The 18,510-nt window shown below is 43.8% G+C and overlaps 1 protein-coding gene across 1 annotated transcript in view; it reads left to right on the forward strand.

The window, feature by feature from the left end:
- ALK (ALK receptor tyrosine kinase) overlaps positions 1-18,510 on the forward strand; it is a 559,106-nt gene that overhangs the window by 533,274 nt on the left and 7,322 nt on the right. The window contains exons 21-26 of the mRNA XM_028724462.2: positions 5,791-5,881; positions 6,586-6,650; positions 7,499-7,628; positions 14,292-14,389; positions 16,145-16,237; positions 17,963-18,064. Of these exons, the coding sequence (XP_028580295.2) occupies positions 5,791-5,881; positions 6,586-6,650; positions 7,499-7,628; positions 14,292-14,389; positions 16,145-16,237; positions 17,963-18,064 (579 nt within the window). The remainder of the gene's footprint in view (positions 1-5,790; positions 5,882-6,585; positions 6,651-7,498; positions 7,629-14,291; positions 14,390-16,144; positions 16,238-17,962; positions 18,065-18,510) is intronic.

The raw sequence follows: 18,510 nt of genomic DNA on the forward strand, positions 1-18,510 counted from the left end.
TCACTTGCCACTGTTTGCATGGTTGGCTTTCAGTTAATGGTTTGTTGTAGGAAATAGGTTCACACTGTTTTGAGTTTTAGCTCCGGACTGTTCATGCTCGCTGAGCATGCTAAACTGAAGAGGGCCCAGTCTATTTCCTGTAAAAGCTACTCCTGCCTTCATCCAATAGAGTTGCAAGTAAGCCCAACCTAGTGAGGCTACACTGGGCAAGCAAACCTACCCTTCAGGTGGGTACACAATGGTACTTTCTTAGGCAGAGACCTAGTCCATCCAGCATCATGCCATCGGAACTAGCAGTGGATGATCTTCGCCGGTTCTGATATCTGAGCGTCTTTGTTCTGAAGATGCCAAAGGTTGATCAGAGAGGGCTTGTACATTCATTGAATTCTAGAGTTGGAAGGGATACTGGACTTCGCCTAGCCCAAAGTTGCTCAGGGCAGCATCTGCAATGCAGGATGCCACTGTAGCATTTCTGATAAATGGCCTTTCAGGATACATCATAGGGGAGCCCACACCACCCCTAGAGGCACTCTGTTCCACTGTCAAAGAACTCTTACTGTTTGGAAGTTTCTCCTAACGTTTGGGCAAAGTCTGCTTCCCTGCAATTTTCACCCACTGCTTCCAACCCTACCCACAGGAGCAACAAAGAAAAAGTCTGAATTTGGAAGCATGTGTTGCACCCATCCCTTTGACGAGGAGGGTGTTATTGGGTTGTTGTTTTTATTTTGATTATATTGTGGTTTGATATTTTGATTTTGTTCTGTGAACCGCCCTGAGATTTCTTAGTATAGGGTGGTATATAAATTCAATAAATAACATAAAAATAATAACAAGAGTACACCATCTGCAATAAGGAATCTTAGGCCCAGATGGGGCCCCAGGGAGCACTGCATTCTGACATTGCCCTACACTGGCAGTGAGGAAATCACCAAGTTTTAATCCATCTGGAGCATGACAGGGAACCCTCGAAGCGAAAGAAGGAAGTAATGGGGAGGGTATTGTGTGCTGCACTTTACATTCGGCTTTTTAAAAAATGGTGGCCCTCTGCCAGTAAGAATGACTTTCCTGTGTCAAGAGTAATTGGTAGCTGCTATCATGACAATGTCATTTCAGCTTGTAAAGCTATGTGGTGATGATGCCTGTTCGCTGGAGAGCACGGCATGCTGTGTGATCCTAGTGTAGTAAGAAATTATAGCGCAGTACAAAAAGCCAAGGAACTAGCTAGGAGCCTTAATCAAGCATCTGAAAAACACAAGGCAGAAACAGCTCCTAATTTATTATATCTGCGCAGAGGGCACATTGGGGGGGGGGGACAGCTTTGCAGTGGATCTTGTTCCCATGTTTGGGGGGGCAAATTGATGCTTTTGAATTATGGTGCTGGAGGAGACTCTTGAGAGTCCCATGGACTGCAAGAAGATCAAACGCATCCATTCTTAAGGAAGTCAGCCCTGAGTGCTCACTGGAAGGACAGATCGTGAAGCTGAGGCTCCAGTACTTTGGCCACCTCATGAGAAGAGAAGACTCCCTGGAGAAGACACTGATGCTGGGAAAGATGGAGGGCACAAGGAGAAGGGGGCGACAGAGGACGAGATGGTTGGATAGTGTTTTCGAGGTTACCAGCATGAGTTTGACCAAACTGCGGGAGGTAGTGGAGGACAGAGGTGCCTGGCGAGCTCTGGTCCATGGGGTCACGAAGAGTCGGACACGACTAAACAACTAAACAACAACTACAAATCTCTAAATTGTCGGTTCAGATTCCCTAGCGTGAGGCAGCCTTCCTCACAGCACATGCTGTGGCACTCTTGAAATTAAGCTACCAATTGAACAGAATACAGGCCATCTAACATTTACTAGAACCAGTCAATATCCATCAAAGAGCCAAAAAATAAAATTTATAGCAATGATTGTTGGCTTAGATGTGCTGCTGCTGCTGCTTCTCAGGCACCAAAGGTCTAATAATGTAGCAGGATCCAAGTACTCTTATCTCCACCCCAGGCTAGTCCCAGCTGGAATTGTGCATTTTAGACCATGAGAAAACAGAGGTAAAAAGAAAAACTCAGGGGGGATGCAACCACCTATCTCCCACACCATGTCTGCTTGACTCTTATTGCCTGTGCTGCCATAGAAGCTTCATGGAGAAGAGAACCTTTGTCTCTACAGAGACACCACCACAGGTGATGACTTGCAGGAGGCATTCCTGCTATCAGTCCTATGAGGATTAGGCAAAGCAAGAGGCTTGTATGTTTCCAGCTGATTCTATAAGGCTGCTGTCCTCTCCCTGGCTTCTCTGCATGAGGCTCCCCGTCGTTGATTTCCATCAGACCACCAACCCGGACAGTTGTTCTGTGTATTATGGGTTTGCAACCAGCTGTTGCAAGAGCAATTGGCAGGGGGTTGTCTTTCTTTACTCATCATGGTTTGGGTCCTGGGAAAACATAATATTCCAGGACCCAAGTATTGCTATTGAAAGAAAATCTTGTGCAAAACCTACCTATGGTTTCAAATTAGCTTCCTGGAAAAGTCCTAAGCAAGTCTGTTGGCAATTTGATGACTCCACCATTGTGTACAGTATTGGTTTTTAAGTTATCAGTATAAAACTCAGCTAGACAGGTTTTGCAAGGCCCCTCCTTCTGAGACAGTCAGTCCATCACACTTGTCAGAAATCTGTCATCTCCTCCTAATGGCCCCTTAAGGTGCAAAAAAATAAAAATAAAATCCATCTCTTAGTTACTTTTTTATGTTGATTTCTGGAATAGTAATTGGCGATGTTCTTTGAGATGAAATTTGTTTTATTGATGCAGTCTTTTCCCTAGGAGAAGACTGTCTGCATTGTTCTGTGCTTTGTGTTTATTGCTTATTTTTCTTGCTGTTTCCTGTGGTGTTTCAAGTCTGCTTTCAATATTTTCCTTTCTGCACAAATATACCCAATCAGTTGCAACTCTCTGTGCATGTGAGACATTGGGTGATAGCTCCATCCCCCCCCCCCTTCTTCCTCTACCTACCTCCACATACAAACATGCTGAGCCTTCAACTCAATGAGCCCCGGTGGCCGTGTTCTGCCTCTGGACCCCCAAAGCCCTCCTGAGATTTGCCTGCTTCTCTGCTGCTCGTACAACGTTTTTATATTTTTATTAATCAAAGGCTGGAATGAGCAGTGACACAAAACTTGTGTAATGAGCACACAGGAGAAAATCTATCTTAACAGGGTGCATGATTTATTTATTTGCTCGTTTTCTGTATTCTTTTAAATAATTAATCCCGAAACCCACTTTATAAAAATTGTTCAACATCTACAGTAATCATGCTTAGCTTTGGCACACAATTATTCTGCTGTGAGTCTGGGGTGCCATGCAGAATTTGTTACTCCCATTGTACACTTCCAACATGCTAAGGCCACGGTCTGTAGTCAGCAGTTGCAAATCACCTTAATATCCCCAGTAGATGACTTATGCCACAATAAAGATGGAGGGGTGTGATATTGTTGATTCTTTTGGACCATTCAGCATCCTTTGATGCCATCATCCATGTTATCCTTATGAGTCCATCTACCAACCATAAAACCCTTCTGATTGGGCTATGTGGGTTGGGAACTGGGAGCACCATGCTGGATGGCCAGTTCCAGAAAGGGTTTGTGGTATTGGGGCCCCTAGAATAATTCCATCTTGTCTGCCATGCTTGTCAACATCTACTTGACATGAGCCAACAGTGTGACGCGGCAGCTAAAAAAGCCAATGCAATTCTGGGCTGCATCAATAGGAGTATAGCATCTAGATCAAGGGAAGTAATAGTGCCACTGTATTCTGCTCTGGTCAGACCTCACCTGGAGTACTGTGTCCAGTTCTGGGCACCACAGTTCAAGAAGGACACTGACAAACTGGAACGTGTCCAGAGGAGGGAAACCAAAATGGTCAAAGGCCTGGAAACGATGCCTTATGAGGAACGGCTAAGGGAGCTGGGCATGTTTAGCCTGGAGAAGAGGAGGTTAAGGGGTGATATGATAGCCATGTTCAAATATATAAAAGGATGTCACATAGAGGAGGGAGAAAGGTTGTTTTCTGCTGCTCCAGAGAAGCGGACATGGAGCAATGGATCCAAACTACAAGAAAGAAGATTCCACCTAAACATTAGGAAGAACTTCCTGACAGTAAGAGCTGTTCGACAGTGGAATTTGCTGCCAAGGAGTGTGGTGGAGTCTCCGTCTTCGGAGGTCTTTAAGCAGAGGCTTGACAACCATATGTCAGGAGTGCTCTGATGGTGTTTCCTGCTTGGCAGGGGGTTGGACTCGATGGCCCTTGTGGTCTATTCCAACTCTATGATTCTATGATTCTACTTGAAGCTGTTGAATGAGATCATCTGAAGATGCGGACTGAGGTGGTACCCAACTCTGCCTCCCCTTTTCATCTCATTCTAATGGGCAGTAGAAGCAGTCAGCCAGTGTCATGGACTGGTTGGATGGAGAGGAATGGTGGGAGGAGCCAGCTGGGGAATCGCCAATGGAAGAATGGGAGTGGTGGTGGGGCAACAGTGAGTGGTCAGAGGGAAAAGAGGAGGAAGACTGGGAAGAGTAGTTGTCAGAAGTTGATGACTTGTCTTCTACCTCTACTGTCAGAGGAAGAATGCCTCAGACTGCCAATTGCTGGGATTCACAAGTGAGGAGATCACTCACGTCCTGCTTGCTGGCTTCCCATAGGCTGGTCACTTTGAGAACAGGACCTTAGAATAGCATAGGACTTTGGCTGATCCAGTGGGCTGTTACAAATTTCCCTCACTTTGTCCTGTACTGCATATGAAAATAGGATTTTGCCCATATTGCTTCCCTGCTCCCTGCACAATGTATTATAGCAGTGGGGATGGGGGGAACAGTTCATCTTGCTTACATTTAGAGTCAGTTGAATGGGACCCCAGGGGTCATCCAGTCCAATCCCCTGCAATGCAGGAATCTTGTCCACAACATTACAGTTTCATTACAGAATCCTGGTCAAGCCGTGGCTATTTTAATCTTAGTCAAGGCAGCCCAGCATATTCCCTTTTTGTTGGAAGAATGGACCTTCCCATATAAGTGAAGTATAAGTGATCAGCTGCCATAGTAGATACCATAGTTAGAGATGGTTGGGGTTTTGGGGGTTGTTGTTTTTTTGAAGCAGCAATGTTTTATGGGTAAATTGCACTAATGAGGCCTTTGTGTAACTAAGGGGTTGGCCAAGTACAGGTGATTTATTGCCATAGTAGCTAATGGTCAGAGATGTTGTTTGGAAGCAGCAAGTCAACATAATGTATAATGTGTCATTATGCGATTATTCTTTTTGTTTTTAAAAAAACCTTTCCTTTTTCTAGGAGCCAAAAATGATTAATTCACAGTGAAAACATATACAATGCGATTTAGTTCTGGGGTGGACTTCAGGGTGTTGGAACACCACAAATTTATGCATAAATACAAATTCTGAATATTTCATCAGCATCCGTGCCACTTAACAAGGGAGTTGAGGGTGTTGCTAGTGGCAAGTTCCTCTGCGGAGTGTCTACTAGTGCCAATGGTAACATTACATTAACAGTACTCCATGTAACCAGTTTGTAACATGCCATAAAGCGGGAAGCAGGCATGAGCAACACAAAACGTTAGGGGTGCAGAACTTCTTTCTCTTTCCCTAAATGAATTTTCCCTAAAGGAACATTTGACAGTGTGCATTCAAGGGATTTACGTAGGCCTAACCTTTCTCCGTTTTGTATGAAACTGACATATTGAGATATGTGTGGTATTTTAATCCTCCTTCCCTTTTCTGATTTGTCTAGGGGTTTAGGCCATGGAGCCTTTGGGGAGGTGTACGAAGGTCAGGTGGTTGGCATCCCCAGCGACCCCAGTCCCTTGCAAGTGGCTGTAAAAGTAAGTGGAAAAACCAGTGACGAGTGTCCGTGGTGATGGTTAGGTGCCACATTTCATCAAATGAAAGCAGCATGTCTGAGTTCACTATCTTGGTTTCTCCTGATTATGGCAGGTTGGGGAAGCTGAAGAATCTAGAATGTCTCTTCAGAAATCAATATCACTTTTAGTTCAGCACAATGGCAGATTTTTAATTCCCAGGCAACTCCAGTTAGTTGAAGAATTTCTGGGTGCTAGAAAGGATCCTGTAAGCCAGGCATGGCCAAACTTGTTCCTCCAGATGTTTTGGGACTACAACTTCCATCATCCCTAGCTAACAGGACCAGTGGTCAGGGATGATGGGAATTGTAGTTCCAAAACATCTGGAGGGCAAGTTTGGCCATGCCTGCTCTAAGCAATAGCATGATTTCCTGTTGCCTTCCAGCCCCTTCCCCTTCTGCATTCTGATGCTTTCTAGGTTTACAGCCGTTATTGTGGGTGGTTCCATCAACAGACAACTGGAGTTTTTTTCTTGCTTGGAGACAGAGTGATGGGAAAACAGGTTTCTGCCTGTTTTACAGCTCTTAAATACAGAGTGCCTCTGTCGATAAGAAAGGCAGCAACTGTAAAATTTCCTTGTGAGAGGAATGGAGTCTATAATAGGTCCGTGCAGGTCCATGAGAAGGACAGTTTGTTCACGTTTCTCCTCTTGCTTCTTTCTTGTCTAGACTTTGCCAGAGGTTTGTTCAGAGCAAGACGAGCTGGATTTCCTCATGGAAGCTCTAATAATCAGGTGTGTTAATTCAAGTTGATCAATGGCCTTTCAACCTAGGCAGAATTAAAAGCAGTGGGTGGGGGGAAATGTTGAACTGCTTTTATGCAGGTGAAAACCATTTCAATAATACATAACATTTATATACGTAATGCTTTAAGAGTGTTCAAAGTGATTAAAAGACATTTTCTTGTTGTATTTCTTACAACTTTTTAAGATAGGTCAGCATTATTTTCCCCAAATTACCTGAGGTGGGACTGAAGCTGAAAGACAGAGGGCATTGCCTAGGAATTGTTGTTGTTGTTGTTGTTTTGTTTGTACCTTACCCATCTGACTGGGTTGCCTAGCCAGTGAGTTTATGGCAGGAACAAGATTCTCCCACAATGTCTCTTTGGCCGCTATGTTTATTTAGTTCATAAAATTTATACATGCTTGACTGTAGACAAACAAAGTGGTTTACAAAAAGATAAAAGAAGAAAATCAAGGGAAAAAATTACAGCAATAGCTTGAAGCATTCAAAAAGTTACAATATTAAAACAGGTTAAAATTCACACCAGCTTTCTAAGTATCTGGGTAGGCTTGTCTACACAATCATGTTTTTACCTTGTTTTACAAGAATGACACCACTTCAATAGGAATAACATTTTCCAAAGCAAATGCATCCCCAAACTCAGCCCTCCAGATGTTTTGGGACTACAATTCCCATCATCCCTGACCACTGGTCCTGTTAGCTAGGGATGATGGGAGTTGTAGTCCCAAAATATCTGGAGGGCCGAGTTTGGGGATGCCTGGGCTAGATCAGGATCTCAAATCTGCCCAGCAAGTATTTACCGTTTGATTTAAAAGCTGTTTCTTCATCTCCTTTTCAGCAAGTTCAACCATCAGAATATTGTGCGCTGCATTGGGGTGAGCTTGCAGGCTCTGCCACGCTTTATTCTGCTGGAACTCATGGCTGGAGGAGACTTGAAATCTTTCCTGAGGGAGACACGGCCTAGGCCGGTAAGAAGGAAACAGTTGCTTAATGCTGGGATCTGAGGCCCTGGTCTCCAAGTAGGTCTCCCTTGGTTAAATGTAGCCTAATTTTCTTCACATATCTCAACTGCTTCCTTTAAAAGAACCTTTGTGGTGTTTTTGTGGCTCTTCCTCTCCCACCCTTTCTTGAACTTTAGAACTGTTAGGGGAGATATATAAACACGTAGCAGGCCTTGTTCTGATGGGGTAGCTGAGCAACACTTCACCATGCAATCAGCTTGCACCAGGATCCATAGGTGCCAACTCTCTGGGGCCCTGGGTGCCCGATCACCCAAAAAAATCCCCATGAAGGGGCCGGGCACCCACACATTTTGGTGCCAGGGCCATGCATGCTGCACTCCTAGCAAGATCTTTGAAGTGATCTTCTGTTTCACTTGAATGTAGGGGAGTGTGCATTAAGAGAGAATCTACCACCATTCTAAATATCAGCATAATAAAGCTGCAGTTGTTACTCTACCTGTTTCTCAGTTCTGGATTGGATGAAAGGTACAGATGATCTCTTGGAACAGACTGTTCCTTCTGTTTCAAAATTTGCAAGTTTTCAAGGTATATAGCACTCTTCCTCAATCATGAATAAATAACATTTACACATTCATTTTTTGGAGTGCTGCTACATAATTTTGAGAATAGAATTCTTGCTGGAAATATTGAACAAGGCACTGGTGTTACAGGAAGGAACTGTTTGAAAAGGTCATCAAGAAGCCTGAGTCTTTGTTTGCGGATGCTAATAGCATTGTTACCCTATAAAGGTGGTCTGGAAATGCGCTGGTTCTCTTTAGCCAAAGAAAGACAGCAGCTTCGTTCAGAGTTCAAATTTATTTCAGACTGCATTAAGAATAAATGATCCAGAGGAATTCTCCAAATTCTGGACCCTGAATACAAAATTCAAGAAACTTTTATAACATTCTGTTACATGTTTAGCTTGTGAATGATCCCTTTCAGCAACATGATTAGATAACAGAATGTGTGTACAGCTTGTGGACTCCTCATGTTCACTTCTAATTGGTTTCCAAAAAATATGCTCTGTCTACTATCGGTACCATGGCATCAGATAGTTTATAAGTTCACTCTTCTTCCGTCTCGTGCATAATGTTGCATCTTTGGTAGTCTGTTACATAAAGAGGTCAGATTGGAGCTTCTAGTCTCTTCAAGGCCACTTTGCCTTTCTGGTATGTGAAGCTGATAAGCAACGCTCTACTTATTAGCAAAAAGACAGGTTGAGGTGCATTTAAAATCTCTGCTTAGCTAGGTATGTACTTTTATGCAGGGCAATGGCACAGATACATTGTGGTTGTGACTGAGAACATGTTTATGCAGGCTCAGCACTTAGCAGGCTGAGGTCAGCTGCGTATCAGAAACATGTTCTGTGACACAGAGTGAGAGCATGTCAGTGTAGGGATATTCTGTACTTCACCTTCCAGCTAGCCTGAAGGAACTTGGCAGTTCTCCTGCGTTCCTAATCGGCAAAACCTCTCCTTGGTGTCCTGCTAGCTGCTGATAGCGGACTGTAAGCTATTGTTCAGTAGAAACTGACTCAAAGCAGAAATAATAGTGCTGTGAAAGCAATGTATGTTCAGAAATGCCTGTCTGCTGTGTTGACCCCAGTGAGTCTCATTCCCCTGGGTTCCCCGGTAATGACACTCAGGTATCAGCATACGTAGTTCTTTCATTTTAAAACATGTTTTTCAAATTACTAGAGAGTCTTCCCATTACTGACCAGTGCCGACTTCATGAAAAAGATAACTTCGTATAATTGCTTTTTCTCCTGTCATGCAGAGAAATTGCAGCCACTGCTAAATAGTGACTGTCATGTCAGAACAGATCCAGTGTGTAATGAACTCACATAGCACCCAGCTTGAGGGAAGCTGAAATTATTGTTATTATTATTTTTAAAGACACAATCCGTTTTAAATAAAAGCTGATTTAAAGGAACTGAAGAATGTAAGAAGAGGCCTGCCTGATCAGATGAGTGCCGTCTAGTTCAGCATTCTACTTTGCTAAGCTCCCAAGCCGGACCTGAGCACAATAGCTCTCTCCTGCGCATGATGCCATTCTGAGGCATGCTGCCTCTGTTACTGGAAGTAATATAGCCACCATTTGTAGCACACACTGATATCCTCCATCAATTTTTAAATCCCCCTTTAAAGTTGGTGGCCTCCATCATTACATCTTGTGGAAGCAAATTCCGTAGTTTAACTTGAAATGTTGAAATACTTTATTGTCACTTGTACAACTTGTATACAGTGAGATTAGACGAGCACACACACCCCTCAGCTCTCTTAGTCTTAATTCCCCTTGTTTACTGACGCACACCTACCAAACCCAAAAGTCAGTTGCCCTGTTGTTATCTTTTCATTCAGCAGTCTAACAGCCCACAGATAGAAGCTGTTCTTTACCCTGTTGGTGTGACTAATCATGCTTCTATATCTTCTGCCTGAGGGCAGGAGATCAAGAAAGTGCCGGCCAGGGTGTGAATCATCCCTGAGAATTTTCCTCACTCTCCTGAGGCAATGCTCTTCCACTATTTCATCCAGCGGATTCACGGGACAGCCCATAATATCTTGTGCTGCATTCACCACCCTCTGTAGGCACTTCCCATCAGTTGATGTCAAAGCAGTGATTTGCACTATTTGAAGAATTACTTCTTTTTACCTCTCCTGGATCTCCCAATCGTCAGCTTCATTTTATGACCTTAGGTGCTAATATGTGAGGAAAACCTCTTTGTCTCCACTTTCTCCACACCAAGCACAATTTTGTATAACTGTATTACATCCCCACACAAACTCACATTTTTAAAAACAAAACAAAACACCCCAAATATTGGAACATTTCCTCAATCTGCTTGCTTTGTTTGCACTTTTCCCAGTTGCACAACTATCATTTTTGGGGTGCAGTAACCAGAATTGAACAAGGTACCCCAAATGTGGTCATTGTTTAGATTTGTAAAAAGGTATTATAATATTGGAAATATTATTTTCAATCCCTCGCTTAACAGTCCTGGACATGAAATTCAGCTCTTTTTTACAGCTGCTGCATATTGGGTCAACCTTTTCAGTGAGCTATTCTCCATGAGCCCTCTCTCCCTGCCAGTTATTTATCTCAATTAATGTATATTTTTCGCCCCAGCATGTATCACTTTGCACTTGCTTGCATTTGCCATTTTAATCCCCATTCACTCACTTTAGAGACATCCTTTTTAATCTACTAGCAATCCCTTTTTGTTTTGTTTTTGCCACCCTGAATAATTGGTGCCACCAGCAAAATTAGCCACCTCAGATTAAGTCAACCAATGCACACCATAGGGAATCAAAGCTGTGTATAATATTTTATTTTTTTCTTCTAAATGATTACAGTATTGTATTTGATGTAGTTTCAACACTTGTTTCCAACACTGAGTACAAAATGTCACCCAATATTCTGCTTTTTAACATTTGGCTACTCAAAGCTATCCCTGTGGCTGCTCAAAATGAGCTTTCGTGGTCTGCATAACAACTGACAATGATACTTTGTGCATCTGAAAAAGAGAGATCTGGCCCATGAAAGCTTGTGGCTCAACAAATGTGCTAGCTTTCAAGGACTTGTTGGTGACATCTGCATAAAACATTACAGTATGATTTAGCAGCTAGGGAGATGGAGATGAACCTCCGTAGGCCTGAGCAATGCATAGGGCTTGCGTGTTCCTCCTCCTACATGGCCTAAAGAACCAGGAATCCTGGTTTGCAACAGTTAGTTAAATAAGCCAGCTTCACAAACCGTAGCTTGAAGTTGGCTTGTTTAACAACTATTGTTTGTTGTAAACCAGGATTCCTGGCTTGTACGTAACGCTAGATGAAGATTGTTTGACAGCAAAACTAAACTCGGCAGAAGCCCTCCTGGGCAGAAGAAGGGGAGGTAGAAAGATGAGGGTCCAACACTCATACATGTAGTGATAAACCGTGGTTTAATGTTACACAAAAACAGGGCCATAGAATCGGAGTTGAAAGTGGGCTCATAGGTCACCTTGTCCAATCCCTTCCCACGCAAGAAAAAAGCCACAGTGTTTTTTCTGCAGCAAACTAACACAGTTATCCCTCTAGAATTATTCATAGTGAGTTTACACAATCAATATGTGGCTGTTTTTCTGTGGTTGGTTTCTTGGATTGAGAAGCAGGCCTGTAGATGTCATTTTTAAACGTTCGTGCTCTCTAGCTAGGAGCGCAAGAGGCTTTGTATTGTTGGTTGTTGCGGGTCACAACACAGTGCATGAGTCCTTACAGCTAAACACGTGGCAGGAAACAGGGACACATAGTGACAGAACATAGCATTAGCCAACCTGAGCTACGAAGAGCGGTGGCTAGTCATAGAGCACTGCATTAGCTCTCTTAACACAAATATGATAGGATAAGTCAGACCACAGCAGTTCCTACTATAATGTACAAAAGCAAGCACCATGGAGAAAACTAGGGGGAAAGCAAACACATGACAGGATCTTTGGAGAAATAAATGAGACCTCAAAGCTCTGGCAGGAAAAATGTGCATCCATGTGGGTTTTAATACAAACACAGACCCTTGTGGAATACAGATAAGAGAGACTTCTTTGACTGTGTAAACTTGCACCAGCAATCTGAATCAACAGTCTGCTAAGACTGTATTTTATTTTATTTTATGTTTTATTATATTTTATACTCATTGAATACGATTTCCTTCACTTGCATTTCACCTTAATTCAGAAAATTCTCTGTTGGAAGGTCATTATTTCTCCCATAATGACATAAGACTGATAAAGGCAGAGACCCAAAGCTGTCCAGATTCTTGAAATTGAAATGTGCAAATACTCTGAACATAACAAACTCCTAAGGTGTTAAAAGACTTCTCTGCTCAAGGGTTTTTCACATAGAAAAGCAATCAGGAGAGGTTTTTGGTAGATAAGCAGTAATTTCCCTTCTTTGTGTCCTGCAGCATGTTGCTCAAAGCAGTGATTATGCTGAACAATGGAGACAGTTTGTTTTGCGGTCACCTTTCGGAAGGTTTGACCTAACAAGGGGATGCGTTGCTTTAATGCTCCCAGCCCTTCCCTCCCTCCGAGCCACAACCACACAGTTTCCAGCTGGCTGCATCATCCCTTCATCTGGGGAGCAAGAGCAGCAAGGAGCTGCAAAGTGAATTTCCTTGGCATTTCAAGGCTACTCCAGTGCGCTGCATCTCTGTACAAAATGCGCCCAAACGCTTCATGTCTCAAACAAATTACCCTGCTAAATTGCCCTTGGCAAAAGAAGAGCCTCTACTTTAGCGGAGACCAAATAAAAGGCAGCAAAGGCGCTTTTCTTCTTCAACTAAGAGTTTTACATAAAACTTAGCAGTAGCCTTGCCTACCTGGCGAGGGCAATCCTAATGTCATCACCTGGGTCTGTTGTACCAAGATTGCACAGAGATACACGAAGGGACAGCACAAAGATTTACATGGATGCTGCTCTCTCCAATCTTACATACTCAAAGAGTAGGGCAGGTAAGGAAGAAGAGCAAAAGAGGGTGCTTATGACAGGAGTGTTGTGTATCAATAGTTGGACGAAGCTGGGGATTGTTACAACTTCCAGCTATAGAGTTTCCCTCTCAAGCACTTTGGAAGGGAAAGCCAATGTTTGGCACAAAGCTTTCTGACTTCTTACAGAAGTGCCTATACAATATATCTCTGCTGCTGCACTAGATTGGGATTAGGTTCTTAGAAGCCTGTCTTACCTGATTTTCGCTGTAATCAGTGCGGTCCCTCTCTCCTGGACATAAACGCAGATTAGAAGACAATATGCACTTCAAATCTCCCTCTCACCAACTTAGAAAACAAGAAAAGTCCTGCTGGAACAGGCCAGAGGTCCATCTTAGTTGGACAGCAGTTTCTGTTCTGGCCTGTATTCACCACATTCAGTGCTGTTTCTGTTCCACTGCAATTTGGTTTCCACCCAATACTTGCTGCCCACTATTCTACATACTTTATGCAACTTACATTCATTTGAATGTAAAGGAAACATCAAAACAGTGATGAAAAGTCATGTTTGCTGATTTAAGCACAAACTATGTGATTGAATACTGATCGTATTCACTTGACTGATTTCTGTTCCTGGCCAAAGACAAACACGTGAAACTTTTTGTCAGAATTCTCTGACATCCTTACATCTAGTTCAACATCCTGTTCATACAAAGGCCAAACAGATGCCTGTAAGATGCCCAGAAGCAGAATCGGAGAATAGCTGCTCTCGTTCACTTTCACACTTAGTTCCAGCATAGTGCTATTATTAATACATTTGATATGAATTGTCTCAATTAGGATAATTCCCCTCTTTAAAAATGCTTTTCATGCAGGTTGCAGATGGTGAGGGATGGTGAAGAAAAGGTTTAAATGGGTGTTAAATGGGTGCCCAGGACACAAGAGGATGGTCTGTGGAGGTGCTGAGGGCAGTGTGATCGTGCTCCAACTATTGAAAAAGCAGCAATGCGAGCTTCAATGTGTGCCTTTAAAATAAATGCAAACTGGAGTTTCCAAAAGGGTTAGGAAACAGATTCAGCACGTATTATTGTAGCCATGCAGCTCTTTGCTTAAAGTGATCACATTTCTGAAGATAATCCTCTGAAGCGTCATACTTTGCGTTATTTCTTTAGAGCCACCCCTCTTCTCTAGGCATGCTGGACTTGCTACATGTGGCCCGCGACATCGCTTGCGGCTGTCAATATCTGGAAGAAAATCACTTCATTCACAGGTAAGTAGCAGAAGCATTTGTTGCTGAGGGACCACTTCCAAACGCCCTGTGTGACTGACTTAACTTGCAAAAGGACTAACGGGAGAATAGGAGCAGGAAACGGGTGAGGATGGTTGTGCACTACTGCCCCCTAGAGGTTCAGAACATTTTTTATATATATAAAAAAGGGAAGTTTGAGGAGCAAATTAGGTATTATATTTTCGCTGCGGCATAACAAGGTTTTGAAAGCATTTTCATATATGGCATTTCCAGGACTGTTTGAATAACTGTAGCCCTTATCTCGCTGTTCAGCCAAGGTGGGAGGGTAGAGCCCAGCCAAGGTGGGCTGTGTGTGTGTGTGTGTGTGTGTGTGTGTGTTTTTAAACCAGTTGGTGGAGAAGAAAAGTTAAAGCCATACCTTCTACTTCAGCTTCTGGGGTCAGTGATGCAGCTAAAGTCAAAGTGGTGCAGGTCCAGTTCCAAGGGGTCGACCAAATGCCCCCACAGAGAGCAGCAGACGATGTGGGATCAGACAGGCCCAGCATCAGACCTAGCTAATATGGGGACATTGTGGGTCACTAAGGTTGATGCTGATTGGCACAGCATCCTCTTTTTAAAACAGAATCAGGGGACATAAGCTGGCCAGGCAAGAGCATGGTTACAGGTGTTCGTTTTAAAAATACATTGTCCTCCTCTGCATACAAGACAATGCCTCCTCCCAAGTTAGACTTCAGACTTGCCACTGCCAGCACCAGGCTTTGCAAAGCAGTGGAGCTACCACCGCATCCACAGCCTGGCCACTCGCATGGCAGAAGGTGGGAGGGGGGCAGGCAGATTGGGCATCCGATCCCTGTGCTAGCTTCAAGCTTGTGTGGCAACCGGGCCTGAATCAGACCCAGTGCTGGCCAATGCTGGCTTGGGATGCAGCAGACCCTGGCCTGGGTCAGCCCCTCCCGACCCTTGGGGTGCCTCGGTCAGTGGTATCCATCAGGCTCTGCTGGCAGAGGTACCACCAGCAGGCAGAAGGTCTGCACTGGTGGAGTGACGGTGGCTGAGCCAGCAGCAGTGAGCAGAGGGATGCCTCTGATGGTGGAAGGGAGAGAGAGGGAGAGACGAGAAATGTTAGTTGTGTGCTTCACAAAAGGAGCAATATACATGGTTGTCTAAAGATGGCTGCCTGTCCCCCATCAGACCATTAAGACCAGGGTCTTAGTGCTGAGGGCCTTCTGGCAGTTCCCTCACTGTGAGAAGTGAGGTCTCAGGGAACCAGGAAGAGGGCCTTCTCGGTAGTGGCGCCTGCCCTGTGGAACGCCCTCCCATCAGATGTCAAGGAAATAAACTACTATCTGAGTTTTAGAAGACATCTGAAGGCAGCCCTGTTTAGGGAAGTTTTTAATGTTAGAAGTTTTATTCTGTTTGTAATGTTCTGTTGAAAGCTGCCCAGAGTGGCTGGGGAAACCTAGCCAGATAGGCGGGGTAGAAATAATAAATTGATGGTGATGATGCACCACTGGTATGTGTGTGTGTTTTAAAGCTAGCCCCACTGGCTCTCAAACTCATCAACTGGAGTGATTTGTGGAGCTTTAAATCTTGTGCTGCTGAGTCTCCCGTACTGGTTTTCTCAAAAAAAAGAAGAAGAAGAAGAAGAAGAAGAAGAAGAATGTAAATGTTCAATAGTCAATTAGTTTTGTCCTTAGTTTTTCCAATGAGTTGAGCCGTTGCTTCTCCAAGGGCAGAGTTTCACATGCTTTTTCTCCTTTCCTTTTTGTTTCTTAGAGACATTGCTGCTCGAAATTGCCTCCTTACATGTAAAGGCCCTGGGAGAATAGCTAAAATTGGAGATTTTGGGATGGCCCGGGACATATACAGGTAAGAGAACGCAGCTTATTATTAGCCCCATCGGGTGGAAGCCTACTCCATAAAAAGGGGTTGGTTTATCTGGCTTAACTTCTTTGCAGGATCTTATATTTTTGCCCTGGTTAGGGGACTTGTAATGTTTCCAGATCCTAACTTACAGACAGTATTAGCATTTGCTGTGACACTGGGGACTAACCCCAACTTCCGCCATTCACGTTCAGAGTCCATCATCCTGCATTCTGTTGTGAATGCATCCTCAGCCACGCTCCCATGTCTCCCTTTCCCCCCCTCCACTCTTGTGTTCTGCTTTATACTCCTTGGTGTTGACCCCGTCACTTTCAGTCTCTATGTCAGCGTCATTAGTAAATCTCTCTAGTTTACAGCATATAAAAGAGGGGGAAAGGTCAGGAAAATGTAATTACCCAACCTGGAATTTATCCAGGGCGGTTGGGATTAATGATTCTGCAGTTACAGAAAGTGCCAGGAAGACTTTAATGGCTGTGTGTGTGGTCAGGACTTCTGCTTACATCTCATCCGAAAGGCAACACTCACAGTGCCCTCTAATGTCAGGCTGGAGAACTGCTTCATCACATGACGCAATGAAGGGCCACTCAACAGTTTTGACAGATGACTTACCCTTTGGCCTTTTACTTAACTTAGCTGTTTAAGAACATTATTTGCTATAGTAAAAATGTGGCATAAGGTTTGAACAGTTCATACCTTTTTACAGTGCTCTTTTCTGGGGGGACACAGGGGTACGCATACCCCTAAACATTTTGTGAATCTAAGCTTGGCCTCATTGAGCCACAGTATTTCAATATGAGTAGGAAAATGAGAGTACCTCTAAACATTTTTTTTTGGGGGGGGGGGGAGCACTGTCTTTTTAAAAACAGCCAATGGGGTGGGAATCAGTTTACTTGTGGGATCACCTTACCCCAAACAGCCCTGCATCAGCACCTGGTGCTTCCAGGAGGCTGGGATAGACTGCCTTTTGTTGTTGCCAGCCTCCTCTGGAGAAAGGATATGAGAGCCAACTGTATGTCATTTAGCCTGGTGAGAAAATTCCTGCCCTCTGAACTGTATTTAAGCCAGGCCAGTGTGGTGTAGTGGTTAAGTGCGGTAGACTCGTAATCTGGTGAACCAGGTTTGATTCCCTGCTCCTCCACATGCAGCTGCTGGGTGACCTTGGGCCAGTCACACGTCTCTGAAGTCTCTCAGCCCCACTCACCTCACAGAGTGTTTCTTGTGGGGGAGGAAGGGAAAGGAGGATGTTAGCTGCTTTGAGACTCCTTCAGGTAGTGATAAAGCGGGATATCAAATCCAAACTCCTCTTCTTCTTCTTCTTCTTCTTCTTCTTCTTCTTCTTCTTCTTCTTCTTCTTGGAGTGCAGAAAGGACCAGTATCAGAAACTTTAATGTTAGTTAACTCTAGTTTTGTGCTTTGTATTTAAACCTAGATTGTTGAGATATTCTTTTGTAAATATTGAATTAATTATGTGTTTGTTAAATTGTTGGATGCTAGTCATTTTTTAATTTACTGCCACACTCTGTAATTCATATGTTTAGATGTTTTAAATGTTTGATGTAAGCCACTTTGAGCATAGCTCGTTGTGGAGAAGTGGCATATAAGTTCACCCAGTCAGTCAATTCCAGAACAATGAGGATCAGCCTCCATGGTCACATGATTGTGCACTCATGTCTGATTTCATCTTCTAAATTCCCCCTGCTTTCTCAACAGAGCCAGTTACTACAGAAAAGGAGGGTGTGCAATGCTCCCTGTCAAGTGGATGCCCCCCGAGGCCTTCATGGAAGGGATATTTACGTCCAAAACGGATACCTGGTGAGCCTGCTCCATATTTTCTATCCATTTTTCAAGCCACCTGCTGCCAGTTGGTTAAATGTAGCAACCACCTTTCTTCTGCAGCAACCTATGTCCTTTCTTCAAAAACACAAGGATCCTTCCGACGTTACATTTAGCCATGTAGGATCTGCAGTGCTAAGTAGCATCAGAAGTCATATGGAAGGACACCATATAATGACTCCTTTCTAATGCCAGCATTGCCCTTCCCAGGAACTGAAGTACTTAGACAATAATCACGACGTGTTGCAAACTCTTCTCATGTGACCTGAGACTTCTGATCCTATGTGGAAAGAAGAGACAGCATAATAACTCTGATGCTGCAGAAGGATCTCGCAGTCAACAAAATCAGTCGTGAATGGATGTACCACATGACAGGCTTTTTGCCAGTACTGGCCCCAATCCAAGTGTATCTGTGTAGTTTTCAG

Source organism: Podarcis muralis, chromosome 3, assembly GCF_964188315.1.
Source record: "Podarcis muralis chromosome 3, rPodMur119.hap1.1, whole genome shotgun sequence".
Lineage (NCBI taxonomy): Eukaryota > Metazoa > Chordata > Lepidosauria > Squamata > Lacertidae > Podarcis > Podarcis muralis.